General features: G+C 41.4%; 1 protein-coding gene across 2 annotated transcripts in view; it reads left to right on the plus strand.

Moving 5' to 3' along the window:
* The first annotated feature begins 3740 nt into the window (after nucleotides 1–3740).
* Nucleotides 3741–17067, plus strand: part of snrka (SNF related kinase a) — a 79141-nt gene continuing 65814 nt past the window's right edge. The window contains exons 1-2 of one of the 2 annotated variants that reach the window (XM_022218848.2): nucleotides 3741–4003; nucleotides 4768–5481. In XM_022218848.2, the coding sequence (XP_022074540.2) occupies nucleotides 4893–5481 (589 nt within the window). In that variant the 5' untranslated portion in view covers nucleotides 3741–4003; nucleotides 4768–4892. The remainder of the gene's footprint in view (nucleotides 4004–4767; nucleotides 5482–17067) is intronic. The other variant, XM_022218849.2, reaches the window with a different exon arrangement.

Raw genomic sequence — 17067 nt, forward strand, 5'->3', positions numbered from 1 at the left:
AACCTCCACTGACTCAGCGACCGGAGGAACAAACTCTATTGAGTTTTGGTAAGTGCCGGTGTGGTGGGTCTGGCATGCATGAAAACCTCCACCAAAAGGAGGGAACTGTCTCCTCCAGCCTAAGGAGGCCCACCCCCCCCGCAGGAGCCACCAAGCGGAGAGCCAGCCCAGGAGCCTGGAGCAACCCCCGCCGACACAGCCAGAGCCCCAAGGCCAGCGCAGCAGAACGGGCCATAGTAGACCCCCACGGCGCCCCACCGGCCCGCAGCCCCACTTCCCCCAACTATGGCTAAAGTTTTGATGACAGCTATTGGAAATTGTAAGTTACACCTTCATATATGTGGGAGATTGCTAGCAAGACACTGGACAAGATTCACATTTACACTTTTACTGTTTGTATTGTAACTTGTTGACAGACCACGTTTTTGTGATACAGAAAGGAGAACAGCGCTGCATAGTACAAAGAAAAAACAAAAGCGGAAATGTGAACATAGGATAGTCTTCTTAGGGAAAACTGTACATGCAGTGCTGTAGGAATTACAGTGCAGTCTTCCTACACCTCCTGATGTTCCTGTGTATTGAGCCACAAATTCTCATCCACATCACAATTATCTTCTTTTGCGTCTGGGAGCGATTTCAGAAAACTCTAACCCTTCACACATTTCCTTTTGTTAGAGAAAGTCAAGATTCACCTGGGAGCAATTTACCAATTCAGGACAGATTTAGAAAAAAAGTCTAATGGAAATGTATAGAAGTATCCTTGACATATTATGACAACTTGTTCAACCATTTTACATGTAAAAAATTATGCGATGAACTGATGCCTAAATGTTGTGGAGGGTGAGACTATTCAACAGAGACTCATTACAATATATTTTGATCAACATGACATAAGCAATTGATAACGCAGGAAACAGCAGAGAATTGTACAAAATCATTTGCATGGATGGACCAAAGCTTTGCAACTTGTTCAATGAAATGAGAAACTGCTTTTTTGATGTGCACAAGTGACACAATGATGTGAAGATTGAACAAGTAGTTTTGAGATTTTCAGGTCTGATTAAAGAAATGTACCAAAGTGATTGAGTAAAACTGTAATATAGGTCAATTTAATTAGACTTTTTTGAACAAGAATTCATGAAAAGTGAAAACAAATGAAGTGAAAACATTACATTACATGGTAATGTTAATAAATTACAAACATGAGAACGTAAAATAAGTGACTGCATATTCACTACCTCACTACCTTTAAACTGGCTCACTAAGCTTAACACAGGTGCTGCTAATTGTCACACAATTACTAAAATAAAGATCATCTAAGTGCAGTTAATCTGTCTCAAGTGATTGTAATATAAATACACATGTATCTGTAAGGCCCAGTGAATCAGTACTCTGGGCTACAACTTTGCCATGAAGACAAAGACCACTCCAAGCAACTCCGTTAAAAGGTTGTTGAAAAACACAAGTCAGAAGGTGGATGCAAGAAATTTTCCAAGTCACTGAATATCCCTTGGAGTTCAGTTAAATCCATTATGAAGAAATGAAAGGAATATGGCACAAGCATAACTATTCTTACAGCAGGCCATCCGCAAAAAAATGTGTGACCAGCTTTATGGGAGAGTAGTAAGAAAAGCTACTGTTGGTGTAGCTCACATTAAGTCTCGACTCAAACTAGACGCTATGTTTGATTGGCACCAAACGCTGCACATGAGTACAAACACACCCTCCAGACCATAAAGCATGGTGGCGACAACATCATCAGTCTGTAAGAGAGAGGTGACTTGGGAGATTTGTTTTCTAGCAAGACAATGACCCAATGCATGCAGCCAAAACTGCACAGCAATGGTTTAAAGACAACAAGGTGAATGTTCTGGAGTGGCTGAGTCAGCTCAGACCTCAATCCAACAACCTTTCTGTGTGGAGTCCACATGTGTGCTCTGATGTATCCACATTTTATAATAGCATGTGTATTGCTAAAGATATTTAAATGCTGAAACTGACAATATTTTAAGCCACGTGTCCAGTCGTCACTCAAATTACACTCATGACCTCTATAGTAGCCATGAAAAGTATTTTAGGTCATATTACCTTCTCTGAAGAAATATAGCTAAAATTAGTTTCTTTCTGCTTAGTTTTGTCAACACTTATTACAAAAGACTGCTGGAATCCTCAGTGATGAGAAAGAAATGGCACAAACAGATAGACTGACAGCTTTCATCTTTAGATGTCTGATGACTTGTAAGTCATCAAAAAGAGAAAATTCTCCTTCATTAGCTTCCCTTTCACATGGCAGGAGCGAAGCATTGCTACTGACAAATAACAACACACACAACCAAGTGCCCAAGAGGCCTGAAAGTCCAGCGTCCGAAGCTTTGTGTACCACCAGATAGAGCGTGATTAACTGATCCCCAGATTCTCCAAACAAGAGTACAAGGACAAAGACAAACAGACCCACAAATTCGAGGGAGAACGCCTCTAAGCCTAAACCATTTCAGTCTTCAATCAAGGTCAGTGACATTTGCTGAGAATTTTTTTTACAGATTCCACAAAGCCTGAAAAATATGATAGAATGTTGTTAAATTGCTGAAATGTATTATGGAGTACAACTGTGGGGAAGCATTTATTGTATTTATGCTTGTTTGCATTTTCTTTGGTTTTGTCATTTAACAGGTGTTTTCACAGTATGTCACATGTCAACTCTGTCATCAGTGCAGGAAAAGCACAAGTATTGCTAAGCATCTGTCCTTGTTCTATTGAGATGTCTGCTGTGGAAAAGACATAATGTTTACATTTCTGTGAGCAAATATAAGTGTGGAAATGTATTTGTTGATCTTAAATATTTTCTTACAAGGCTGTATCTTGTACTGTTGGAATAGCCTACTTATGACTTAGCAAGTGACACATATGGGCGATTGTTTAAAAAAAATGGCAGAAGTCAAAGCAAACACTAAATCAGAGATGGTAAAGGCAAAACATTTTCTGAGTATCTGTCACTAGGTGTCACTGTATGATCTTTATTGGGAAGAGCAATCAACACCCACAAGCAGTGGATGCAGTGCTGAAAACCAGAACAAATCAGATTAGTGAGCAAATTCTGTATTATGGAACACAAATCTTGCGGACTGCATCACATTGGGCAGGATTTGGGCGTTTTTGGATTCAGTTATAGATTGATTGAAGAACGATATATTGCATGCCCTGTTATACGTACGTGGAAAAACACCTCTAATTTAAAACTCTAACTTTCATTAAAGCCAAGCGGCCACAGCATTATCAAATACATACTTATTCTACCCAATCCGTGCTTTTTCTGCGCCCATTCCCCATCAAAGACTTTGTTTGACGTCAGAGTTGAATGCGGTGTGTGATGCTCATATGATGCCTTCAAATAGTCCTCGTAAAAACCAAATACAGAGCTGCCTAATTGTAAATATATACAACTTGTTCCGCAGGTAAAAACTAAAGGTAATAATGATGTTAAAACCTCCAAGTTTATAAGACTGTTTTGCACTTCTATTGGTTCCTGAAAAGATAAAGAGGTTCATCTTATGGTTTAGTTAAAATGTAATGTGAAGTTTATTTACTATGTCTTCATTAATCTATAGATATTTGTGATTATTATCCTTTAAACAGTGAAAAATAAATAGACTACTTCATTAATTATAGTGAAGTTTAGTAATTCTGGGAAAAGTCAGACTGTATGGAAATCTCGATGCTTTTGTTCCGCACGTGAAGGCAGCATCACAGCCCCACCGCCTCGGCTGGGAGGATACAACCATTCCGATTAGGGCAGCCGTTGCCAACGATGCAATGCCTTGTTTTACGGATGAACCCTAGGCATAGGCACCTTCTGAGTGCCGCGGTCATCTCGAAGAGGCTGTACCACCCTCGTCCTCCCATATATAATTTGCGATAGGCCCCTGTAAACAGCACCCGAACGCCCCAAGCTACCCGGCGAATACTGGAATCTGTGCTTTATGTTTACCGAAGAGAAGCTGGAGAGGTGAGCTGAGCGAGCCGTAGTAACTTTAGCTTGCTACATGCTACATGCTATCTGCGGCTAGCCGTGTGATATTTAAAGCAACACCTGTGTACCTGTGTGTCCAGCCCTCAGTTACAAGGGTAAAAATGAGTTTGTTTAGATGTTGCTGAACGGTAGGCTTGTGACGTTCTAACCTTAACGACCAAAAGCAGTTAACGTCAGTCATCCAGTAAGCTAACATTGATCAATCAATGAACAACGAGCTAGCCCCTGGTTACGTTAGGCTAGCGTTAGTTGGTTGTGCTGTCACTGGGCCCGTTATACGGATGACTTCTGGACTTGTCCGTGAAACTCTGCTGTGGTAGAAGGAAGCTTAGTCATCATGGTTAGAGAAAACTTTTAATCTTCATTGTAGCAACACGAGACAGGACATGAGGATAAACTAGCAAGTGCGTTAGTGCAGCAGCCTTCCTGTCAAAACAAGCCCGGCGCCTCCCCTCAACATTCAGCAAGGAGGCGTTCAGCATACCGCTTTTCGCACTAACGTGCACATTATTTTTGCTCATGGAATATTTGTTCCCTATGCTTAATTGAACCTATTTCATTCTGTCACACATTCGAGCGCTATTCTGCATTATGCTTAACTCTGTGTAAGGGAGAGGGCAGGTACTTCTGCTGGACTACAAATACAATGGGATTCGTGCGTTTCATTTTCAGTATTAACTTCTGTCATGCAATCAGTGTCTTTTTGCAGCTGTAATAATTTTGTGTTTTATGTCACTTAGGAAGCTGGAGCCATGGGGTTTTCATTCAGCCTTCGATGAACTGAAGTAAGCTGGACTCACACAACTCGGCCAACCCGCTGCTGCCGACAGCAGGGGCTTCCCTCTCCCCTACACCCTCTCCAGCTATGGCAGGCTTCAAGCGAGGCTATGATGGCAAGATCGCTGGCTTGTATGACTTGGACAAGACGCTGGGCCGTGGCCACTTTGCAGTGGTCAAGTTGGCACGCCATGTCTTCACTGGCGAGAAGGTAGCGGTAAAAGTGATCGACAAGACTAAGCTGGACACTGTGGCGACAGGCCACCTTTTCCAGGAAGTCCGATGCATGAAGCTGGTACAGCACCCCAATATTGTGCGCCTGTATGAAGTGATAGACACTCAGACAAAGCTTTACCTCATCTTGGAGCTAGGTGATGGAGGGGATATGTTTGACTACATCATGAAACATGAGGAGGGTTTGAATGAAGAACTGGCTAAGAAATATTTTGCCCAAATTGTCCATGCTATATCCTACTGCCATCGGCTGCATGTGGTGCACAGGGACCTCAAGCCAGAGAATGTGGTGTTCTTCGAAAAACAAGGACTGGTCAAGCTCACTGATTTTGGATTCAGCAACAAGTTTCAGCCGGGGAAAAAGCTGACAACAAGTTGTGGATCTCTGGCTTACTCTGCACCGGAAATACTGCTGGGTGATGAATATGATGCTCCAGCCGTAGGTAAGCAAAACATGTAGGCTGATGAATGATGTTAAACATGTCTTTGCAGTTACAGTGCCGTACTATCAGACAGGATGTGAGCCAGATCTTTGATGCAGCCCATTTATGAAAGTATATTGCTTTCACCCAGGCATTTTAGTCCTATCATCTTGCATGTTCCATTGACTGTTTTAAGTTGGAACCTTGAGGCTTTTTCCCAGTGGAACCAACTCAGTGTCTGTTCCACCTGTTAACTCTGTGACCTCTTACAAAAATCTGTCTCTGTTAGAACATAGGCTTTTGGCATTAAACTACACAGGACATCTTTATCAAACTCGTATTAAAACCCAGCTTTAGCACAGCGGTGTAATGAGGTTGGCAGTGTGGCGAGCACCTGTTTCACACATTTCTGTCACGCCGTGCTGAAACACCTTGGCTGCTGGTTTGCTTACAAAGCCTGAACACGTGTTTACCCAGGACTTGTTTTGAGTTTAAATAGCTTTGCTCTGTCAATCATGTGCTAAGGCCCTGTGTAGCAGAATATTCAGAGTCAAACTTGTTTTAAATATCAAGCTGTGTGTTCCAGCAGTATGTTCCTAAGAGTGCTGATCATTTTGCATTGCCATAGGTCCTGTGCTACAAGGTCGGCTTCACTAGCACTGATGTCCATGGGTGTCCCATTGCACTGAATTAACTGTCTCATTGATTTTCTATGAGGACTGACAGAGTGTAGACAGACAGATTGTGTGTCCTTCCATGACATGACATCTATACACATCAGGTACTGATGGCAAAACCATATGACTTAGTCCATCTCTTGAACTGGATAATGAAATGTAGCCAGTTAAGCTTGTTTTTCAGTTGATGCGTTTAATCCTGTAGGAGTCTGAAATCAGCCTCATGATTATGTATGCATGTAGAGAATGCTTTCAAAGACAGTCAAATAGATGTTATTTGCTTCCCCTTTTTCAGTCGCAGTTTTCACAAACTTGAAGGGTGCGGCAGAGCTATTGAGGAAACTGTGGTTACTTTTTTGTAGAACATTACAGACACGTACACACAATGACAAACCCACGCATACAAGAGATTTGATATTGTATGTTTGACTGTGGACAGTAGAGGAAATAGTACATTTCTTTGCAGTTTGGCTCTGTTCTGCTTGAGCAACTGTTCACTGCATCAAACTGGTGCTGCATCTTTAAGAGGTGACTGGAGGCGTTACTTTGGTGTGAGGTGATGTAGGGAATATCGAGGCACATGAGTCTGACTAAAAATTCTACATGGTCTATCTTACCTCTTGCTACTGATGGCTACCTGTGGTGCAGTGTTACCCAAAAGTTAGGTGAATGTGTGGTTGGTACAGAAGCCACAAGTGGTCAGGCCTGTAATATGAGCTGTGTTATGACTGACAATGTAGAATTGAATGCTTGAAATCCAGGATATGATAAAAATACTGTGAATTGAGGTCATTAATTGGTACTGTTTTGGTACCAAGTGGAATGTAAAACTGTAAGGTACAGTTATTCCTCGTTAGTTTTTATTTGAGTAGATTTTGTTTCTTATGCAGTGGTTTTTTGGTGCTTGGCCTTGTCATGCTGTGTAATGGAGGAGATGAAGTATAAGACCAAGCATTAAAATTGTTGAAATCATCGGCGATATTGGCAGCAATATTGTTGCAATGTGCAACATCAAATGTGTTTCCATTCAACTAATTTTATGGCCAGTTTCCCTTTGCAGAATTGGAAATTTTGTTAATCAGTCAAATGCAACCAAGTGGAAACAAAGTTGTGGTATTAAAGTACTGTACTTAAATATCTGAAAAAGAGAAAACTATCAGCTGACAAACAGATTAGATCCATGTGGAGCGATTTAAAAAAAAAAAAAAAACTGCCACATTTCACGAGTCATATGAAATGAACATAGCTAATCCAACTACTTCATATCATCACATTTCCCCTAGTTTTCATTTGTTTTAAGGTTGACACTGCTAAATCAGAGTCAGTGACTGATAATTGTGATGTGCCCAGCATTTAATATTTGTAAAACAACAGTGAATGGAAGCATATATTAATTAACATTTTCTTGCTGTTATTTTTGCACATTTGCTGGACAGAAGTTTGGCTATTGTTCCCTCATAGACATTTTGTAAAAACAGCTTGCATAGGGATGTGTAAATTAAGGTGGGCATGACTGAACAAAGTGATGTTCAGCATCTTTACATGGTCTTCATGGTGAAATTTAAATTCTGTTTGTCTTGACAAGCATCCCTTTGCTGATATATTCTTAGCTCAACAGTTCAGTGTTTGCTGTAGTAGTAGCTTATTGTAATCCTACTCCACTGAGTAGGTCAGCATCTGAAAACCTAGAGTCATCAGTTATCTTATGCTTTTCTTTCCAGTATTTAATAGATTTCCAGTGCAGCTCCAGATGCTGCTGGGCAAATTCATGCACATGTAGAGCCTGGATCATCTAGTTCAAAGTGTACCTTATGTGCTTTATGTTCTACTGTTTTGTAGCTGTATAATTTTCCTTTTTTATTCCATGAATTTGTAGTGTACTGCTGCACCCTGCACTTAGAATTATCGATTGTCCATATGCAGCTCACCATGCTTTATTGTGCTGAGCTGTTTAGTGCTCCTAGCAATCTCTGCTTTCTGCCAGGTGGCTGTTGTGTGAGATGCACTTAGTGCCACTGATGGTAATTGCATAGGTACTACTTTCGACCATGTTATACCACCACATTGCTCTCCAGTTGTGGGGTGGAGAGTACTTGGAGCTGTTGATGGTTGTTTTCTGGTTCTATGTTTTTTGTCTGCATCACAGTGTAGTTTAGTCAAGTGTTGCAGTGGCTGTTGTGGGGCTTTTTGGTGCTTTGGTTAAAACCATTAGCCTTGTATGTTTGTAGCTCTGAAAGTGATTGTTCTCAGGTGAAAGTGCCTATTGTTTGCACATGTGCAGCCCAGGTCCCAGAAAGATTTAGTTTAGGATTATTAGTGGCTGTCCATGCAGAGTAGAACCATGTTTATCTGCTTACTTGGAGGCAAAATAAAGTTGGGCTATTTTGGATAAGGTTTTTTCTTTAGATAAAAGTGAATAGACCATATGTATTACAATGTTAACCCCTTAAGCTTCAGTGTACCGCCGGCGGTACATCTATTAATTTGCATACGAATTTCAAGAATGTCCGACGGCTGCAAACGCGATTATACAAACACTATACACCGATGGAAAGCTTAGATTCTCATGAATCCGCCGGTATAAACCACTTTCAGATGCGATTACCACAGCGGGTGAGAAAAACACATTTGTCCGACAAAAACAAATATTCATCCATCCGTTCTCTATACACGGCTTCAACGCACACAGCGCGACTCACATTTCCGGGTTTATTATTACACACAAAAAAATATTCCACAAAAAACGGCCATAATCCAACCTTTTACATCCAGATGACACAAGCCAGTAAACTATTTTATCCAAAACATGTCCTGAAGTCGGTATAAAATCCCTGAATCGGTCATTTTCAAGGAAATGCACCTCGCGATGCCCGTCCAATATTCCCTGTATTTTTCGTAATTTTTTTTATTTAAAAATAGAATATTAGCGATTTTTTTGTACTGAAAACGGCTGGAATTGACTGAAGCTTAAAGGGTTAAGAATCACATTCTATGTATAAATCTCACCAGAGGTGGTGCAATGCAGTCTCTAGCAATTACTAGTTTCATCACAGAGGGTTATGTCTCACCCCCACAGACCAACTGATACACAGAGACAGGTTAAAGATTCTGCACTGCTAAAAAAAAATTAAAGGAAAACTTTTTAATCTAAGTATTGCATCAAATCAGTGAAACATGTGGGATACTGATCTGGTCAAGTCAGTAACTGAGGGGCTTTTTAGTCAGTTTCAGCTGCTTTGGTGTTCATAAAATTAACAACAGATGCACTAGAGGGGTAACAATGAGACAACCCCCAAAACAGGAATGAGTTTACAGGTGAAGGCCACTGACATTTTTTCCTTCCTAATGTTTTCTGACTGTTTTTCACTAGTTTTGCATTTGGCTAGGGTAAGAGTCACTTCTGGTAGCATGAGGCGATACCTGGACCCTACAGAGGTTCTACAGACAGTCCAACTCCTCCAGGATGGCACATCAATGCGTGCCATTGCCAGAGGGTTTGCTGTGTCGCCCAGCACATTCTCAAGCGCATGGAGTAGATTCCAGGAGACAGGCAGTTAGTCTGGGAGAGCTTGACAGGGCTGTCAAAGGTCCTCAACCGATCAGCAGGACAGGTATCTGCTCCTTTGTGCAAGGAGGAACAGGATGAGCACTGCAATAGCTCTACAAAATGACCTCCAGCAGACCACTGGTGTGAATGTCTCTGACCAAACAATCAGAAAAAGATGTAATGAGAGTGGTCTGAGGGCCCAGCGTCCTCCAGTGCCCGCTGTGCTCGCTGACTGGCACCGTGGAGCTCGACTGGCATTTGCCATAGAACACAGGAATTTGCAAGTCCACCACTGGTGCCCTGTGCTTTTCACAGATGAGAGCAGGTTCACCCTGAGCGCATGTGACAGGCATGAAAGGGTCTGGAGAAGCTGTGGAGAACGTTATGCTGCCTGTAACATTGTTCAGCATGACCGGTTTGGTGGTGGGTCAGTGATGGTGTGGGGAGGCATATCCACGGAGGGACGCACAGACCTCTACAGACTGGACAATGGCATTCTGACTGCCTTTAGGTATCAGGATGAAATTCTTTGACCCATTGTCAGACCCTACATTGGTGCAGTGGTCCTGGATTCCTTCTGGTGCACGACAATGTCCAGTCTTATGTGGCAAGAGAACTCATGCAGTTCCTGGAGGATGAAGGAACTGATACCATTAGCTGACCCTGATGCTCACCTGACCTGAATCCAATAGAACACCTTTGGAACATTATGTTTTGTTCCATCCGACACTATCAGGTTGCTCCTCAGACTGTCCAGGAGCTCAGCGATAACCTGGTCCAGTTCTGGGAGGAGATACCAGAGGACACCATCTGTTGTCTCATTCAGAGCTTGTCCCGGCATCGTCAGTCATGCATACAAGCACATGGAGGCCATACAAACTACTGAATACCATTGTGAGTTGCTGCCAAGGAATTTCAGCAAGATGGACTAGCCTGCCACATCAGTTTTTCACTTTGATTTTGGAATGTCTTGAATTTAGCCCTCCTGGGGGGGTTGATAATTTTCATTCCCATCAAACAATGTGGCACTTTTCATTCCTAACACATTATCCAGTCCATATCAATGCTAATATCCAGTTTGTTTTTTTTTCGCCGTATTGAAATATGATGTATTTTCAAAGTGTTCCTTTAATTTATTTGAGCAGTGTATTAAGAGGTTAAACATTTTGTGCACTTTATGCGCTTTAGCTGATGGAAAGCCCTTAACTTACAAAACCTTTCTGTCTACAAGTAGCCTTTGACTACTCCTATCATCCTATTTATGGTGCTGCAGGGCTCCAGACTAACTATTTTTTCCTAGGAGCACAGTGACCCCTAGCTTAAAATTTTAGGAGTACAAGCAGAAAATTTAGGGGCGCACACCAAAATTGACTTGCAAAGTAAATATTCACATTTCCTCTCATTTTCACTGTATAAATACTTTTACAATAAATGCAGAAACTGTTTTCAATTCACTTTTTACAGTGCAGCAGTTGACACAACATAACAAGAAAAGCACTCAGATAGGGCTGCAACTAATGACGCATCGACTAATCGTCTGAGCACGATACATCATCAAAATCGGAAGTGAGCGCGCAATGCAACAGAAATTACCACCCGACCGGAGCGCGGAACACGGACGGACATCGGCACTGCATCGTGCATGTATTATGTATGCACGAAACAGCACGGACATCCGCGACCTATCCTAAACACGGATGTCAGCGTTTACTATACAGCTGTATCTAAACGCGGACATCCGCGCTGCATCGTACATACAAAATATATGCACGATGCAGCGCCGATGTCCGTCCGTGTTCCGCGCTCCGGTCGGACGCTGATTTCTGTTGCATTGCGGGCTCACTTCCGCTTTTGATGACCTATCGTGCTCAGACGATTAGTCGACGCGTCGTTAGTTGCAGCCCTACACTCAGAGAGCGCAGTACTCCACCAAGGCTACTCAGTTGATGTATTATTTCCGAAGGATGAAATCTGTAATAAAAATGACCTTGTGTTGAGTACAGGCATGTGTCATGCATGTGCACGTTATGTATTTATACCAAATCACGTGAATTACTCTTATAAAGGTCTGCTGATCAATTCATCACTTTTTGCAAGCGTTTGTTTTGCTAGTGTTAAAATAACCGTTCTCTCCAGGCTTTTATTTTGAAGGCATATTTTTAATGCTACGGGCTTTTATTTTGTAACCATTCCAGCGACACAGGAAGTGTTTCTTTAAGACGAGGTTTCTTGACATGACGAAGAGTCAGCCGAAAAGTCCGAAAATTCACGTAAAGATGACAGAAAACGGTTCCACGCTTTTGCTGTCTAGCAAAGGATGTGTCTAAACTTAGAAGCAGCTGGAATGGGGACAAGAAAGGAGTGAAGGACAGAAAGGTGAATTTGTGTTCAAAATAAGGCTGAACGTAAATAAAGGCTTTGCGAAACATGAGGAGCTTCACCGTCATTCACCCCTCGCTCAAACACACATTGGCCCGCCCACCGCCACCTTCTTCTTTGGTGTTTGTCTCCTGTCTTCTTATTTTGGAGTTGATGTTGGTTGGCAAACAGCTCATTTGTGCATTACTGTCTACTGGGTTGAAGTGTGGAGCAGACGTTTGTCAGTAACAAAAAATATTCAATAATATTTTAAAAAGAAATTGGGAAATTCACTGGTCGCACATGCGCGAGTAGATGAAAAATTTACTCACACTCGCTCAAATTGTGGTCGCAAAATGCGACCATTTAGTCGCAGTCTGGAGCCCTGTGCTGTGTATCTGTGCTCTGCAGAGCTGTTTAGCGGGCTTTAGTGATGGCACCAAGAGGGCATTGGAACTGTGTCTCCAGAGAGCAGCTAGAGGGGCTCTTAATTGCAGTCCTGGTTACTGTTGCCTGCTGCCAGTAGATGGGAAGAACAGTTAATCCATGCTATTGTTTGGACTAGGCCAGGAGAGGATGAGAGAGAGGCAGGATGCGGCGATTATACAGTCCCGTGTTGACACAGACTGGCTGGCTTTGATTAGAACACATTCATCTGGTTCCCACCACTGGGCCAAAGACCACCTTCCTCATTATGTAGACCATTTTCCACTGAAAACAAAGTGTTTGTTAGTCTTGCTACCAGGGATAGATAGAAGTAAGTTTATATGATTACTCCTTTAATCATTATATTTGTGAGCTCAGGAGAAGCATCACATCCTGTCATAATTACACAGGACTAAATAAGACATAATGACTCAACAACTTTGGTGTTCGTGTACTTTATGTGTGCATGTACTGTCCAGTGGAGGAACACTGCCAAGCAGGGTTCCAGCATAGGTTTTAAAAACAAATCACTATATTGCAATTGATCTGGACTGAACTATGATGTTTTGTTACATGTGAACTTTGTGACAGATTCAACAATGCATTTTTGCATTTCAACAACTTCAATTTTTTTTGCCAAAACATTGAAGTTCACCAGGCACGATGGCAGCAGCATTCAATAAAAAGTCACAATTTTGACAACTTTGCATCCACAAATATCTGACACTGACCACGTTTGAAGTTGCTCTAATTCTTTAGGAGAAGTTTTTCAAGTACAGGAGGTGCAAATGGCAAAAAGATTTAGATTTAAAATGGCTTACTTCATGTTGACTTACAGCATTGCTCTATGGGGTGCTTTTATCCATTTGGACAATCCTTACAGATACCAGAAGGCCTTCACATCACTCAGTGCTTGGACCCTAAAAAGAAATGATGTATAACACTATAAATACACTCTGGTTTAGCTTCATAAATTAAACTAATATTTTCCCTCTGTGGTGGTTTCTGTCCCAGTATATCTGTCATTTCTCCACTCTGGATTGTGTGTCATGAATTTGAACTCTCTCCAGCAGCACTGTGCTTAAAGTCAACTCTGGGGCCTGGCCTTTATTAATGTAACCACTGTGCAAAAAGCAGACCATATTCCAAAATAGGGAGCTGATGAGATGATGCTGATTTTGCAAATAAGTCAGAAGATTTCCTCTTGTTGTGGTTGGATTTGGTCTATCCACAGAAAACGGTATTTGGATTGACACTGTAGACAAACAGTAAATGAATAATAGCACACTGATGCTTTGCCCTTCTTCTGAGGTGCATTTTCTCTGTGCCTGATTCATTTCGTAATGATGGACCCGAATGGATTAATGCATGTACTCACAGTGATATACATACTGCAGTATGACAGTTTTAACAGTTTCAAAGACACTTGGAAATGAGATACTTGGAAATGGTATGTATTGTGAAACTCAGCATCTTAACCCAACTGAAGAGTCGTAGGAAATGAGTGTGGTTGAACAGGTTCCTCAGGCAGGATGACAAAAGGTAGCTGGACCAAACCACAGTGTGTGCACAGTTCTTATGTATTTATTTTTTCAGTGTGACACTGCAACAGTAACACAGTAACTCATCATATTATTCAAATGAAACCCTTTGGCTTCTGGGATTAATTGGTGTTTCTGCTATCTTGCTAAATCTTGACTCAATGAATTTTCAAATAGAGCTGCATTTTATTCATGCCTCTTTTCTTGCATAGAATAAAGCAGCACTTTTCCCTGTCGCCTCTGAAGTGTGGCCACTCTATAATCAGACCTTAATCAAAAGGCGTCTCTCCCAGCAGACACTTCTACTAGTAATTGTTGAGAAAGTGTGACTAATAACATCATAAATGGCTATTTGTTCAGACAATGGTCTTTTCAAGTGCGTACAGAAACCCTGACACCAAGTGTGTTGTCACACAGTTTTTAACGTTTTCAATTGGTGTAGAGTAAAAACCTGAGCAGAAACTCTGGAAATTCAAAATACTATATTGCAAGAAAGCATTTTATGATTGAATGAGCTGGAAAAGTTGCTGTATTTGTCATTTACATGAAGCATGCCACTTCATCATCCCTCAAGCATCTGTTACACTGGAAAAAAAGGTCTGCAGACAGACGTAAGATCTGCTGTGAGCAATGGGCAGCATTCCTTCAGTTAAAACATAAAGCAAGCCTAAATATTTTTTGGTACCTTTTTTTCCATGCCACTTCTACTGTTAAGTCTTACTTTCTGACCCTGCCGTACAGTTCCCCTTACTAGTTCTGCATCTCCCCCTTAATGGAGCCTAAGCAGGTCTGCAGTCGACTAATTGTACAAATTGTCATCATGCTTAACTTTTCTAATACCTTCCATACCAAAGATGTCTTAACGATAAAAGTGTTGATAAGGAATGGAGTATAAAGCTGAAAAAACATTTGTGTTGTTGGGTAACGCTGTTCCTCAAAAAAAAAGAAGCAAAATGTTTTTTTGACATCTTGGCTCACAGGATTGTGATAATTGGTGTGGTATAATGTACAGTGCCTTGTGAAAGTATTCGGCCCCCTTGAACTTTTCAACCTTTCGCCACATTTCAGGCTTCAAACATAAAGATATAAAATTTAAATTTTTTGTCAAGAATCAACAACAATTGGGACACAGTCATGAAGTGGAATGAAATTTATTGGATATTTTATACTTTTTTAACAAATAAAAAACTGAAAAGTGGGGTGTGCAATATTATTCGGCCCCTTTACTTTCAGTGCAGCAAACTCACTCCAGAAGTTGAGTGAGGATCTCTGAATGATCCAATGTTGTCCTAAATGACTGATGATGATAAACAGAATCCACCTGTGTGTAATCAAGTCTCCGTATAAATGCACCTGCTCTGTGATAGTCTCAGGGTTCTGTTTAAAGTGCAGAGAGCATCATGAAGACCAAGGAACACACCAGGCAGGTCCGAGATACTGTTGTGGAAAAGTTTAAAGCTGGATTTAGATACAAAAAGATTTCCCAGGCTTTAAACATCTCAAGGAGCACTGTGCAAGCAATCATATTGAAATGGAAGGAGTATCAGACCACTGCAAATCTACCAAGACCCGGCCGTCCCTCTAAACTTTCACCTGGAACAAGGAGAAGACTGATCAGAGATGCAGCCAAGAGGCCCATGATCACTCTGGATGAACTGCAGAGATCTACAGCTGAGGTGGGAGAGTCTGTCCATAGGACAACAATCAGTCGTACACTGCACAAATCTGGCCTTTATGGAAGAGTGGCAAGAAGAAAGCCATTTCTCAAAGATATCCATAAAAAGTCTGGTTTGAAGTTTGCCACAAGCCACCTGGGAGACACACCAAACATGTGGAAGAAGGTGCTCTGGTCAGATGAAACCAAAATCAAACTTTATGGCCACAATGCAAAACGATATGTTTGGCGTAAAAGCAACACAGCTCATCACACTGAACACACCATCCCCACTGTCAAACATGGTGGTGGCAGCCTCATGGTTTGGTCCTGCTTTTCTTCAGCAGGGACAGGGAAGATGGTTAAAATTGATGGGAAGATGAATGGAGCCAAATACAGGAGCATTCTGGAAGAAAACCTGTTGGAGTCTGCAAAAGACCTGAGACTGGGATGGAGATTTATCTTCCAACAGGACAATGATCCAAAACATAAAGCCAAATCTACAATGGAATGGTTCACAAATAAACGTATCCAGGTGTTAGAATGGCCAAGTCAAAGTCCAGACCTGAATCCAATCGAGAATCTGTGGGCAGAGCTGAAGACTGCTGTTCACAAACGCTCTCCATCCAACCTCACTGAGCTCGAGCTGTTTTGCAAGGAAGAATGGGCAAGAATTTTAGTCTCTCGATGTGCAAAACTGATAGAGACATACCCCAAGCGACTTGCAACTGTAATTGCAGCAAAAGGTGGCGCTACAAAGTATTAATGCAAGGGGGCCGAATAATATTGGACGCCCCACTTTTCAGGTTTTTATTTGTTAAAAAAGTTTAAAATATCCAATAAATTTCATTCCACTTCACGATTGTGTCCCAATTGTTGTTGATTCTTGACAAAAAATTAAAATGTTATATCTTTATGTTTGAAGCCTGAAATGTGGCGAAAGGTTGAAAAGTTCAAGGGGGCCGAATACTTTCACAAGGCACTGTATTTGCAGTAGTGGGAATGCCTTCAGAGCACAAAATGGAAGTTGTGTGTAAATTTGTTTAGGGTAAAAGGTAACGTTCCAGTCTAAAGTACTGTATTGGATCTAGCACAGACTATTAATATTCTATTAATTATAGTAAGAAAACATCTTTTTAATGACAGAAAAATCCTTCTGCACTCGTCCTGTTGGGAATGTTTTCCTAAGTTTGAAGTCTTTTTTTGTACATGGATATACATAATACCTGCATTTGTCTGTCGATTGCTGCTACTGTTAAAGAACTTGTTTTCTCTGACAGTTTGTTTCAAATGTTTTGAATTCATCACATGTGACAACTATAATTCTTGGCTGTTTGACAGATTTTCTCCCTGCCTCATTTCTGCAGAAAAGATGTGAAGAGATCAGCGCTCGATTTAGACGGT

Source organism: Acanthochromis polyacanthus, chromosome 12 (genome assembly GCF_021347895.1).
Source record: "Acanthochromis polyacanthus isolate Apoly-LR-REF ecotype Palm Island chromosome 12, KAUST_Apoly_ChrSc, whole genome shotgun sequence".
Classification (NCBI taxonomy): Eukaryota; Metazoa; Chordata; class Actinopteri; family Pomacentridae; genus Acanthochromis; species Acanthochromis polyacanthus.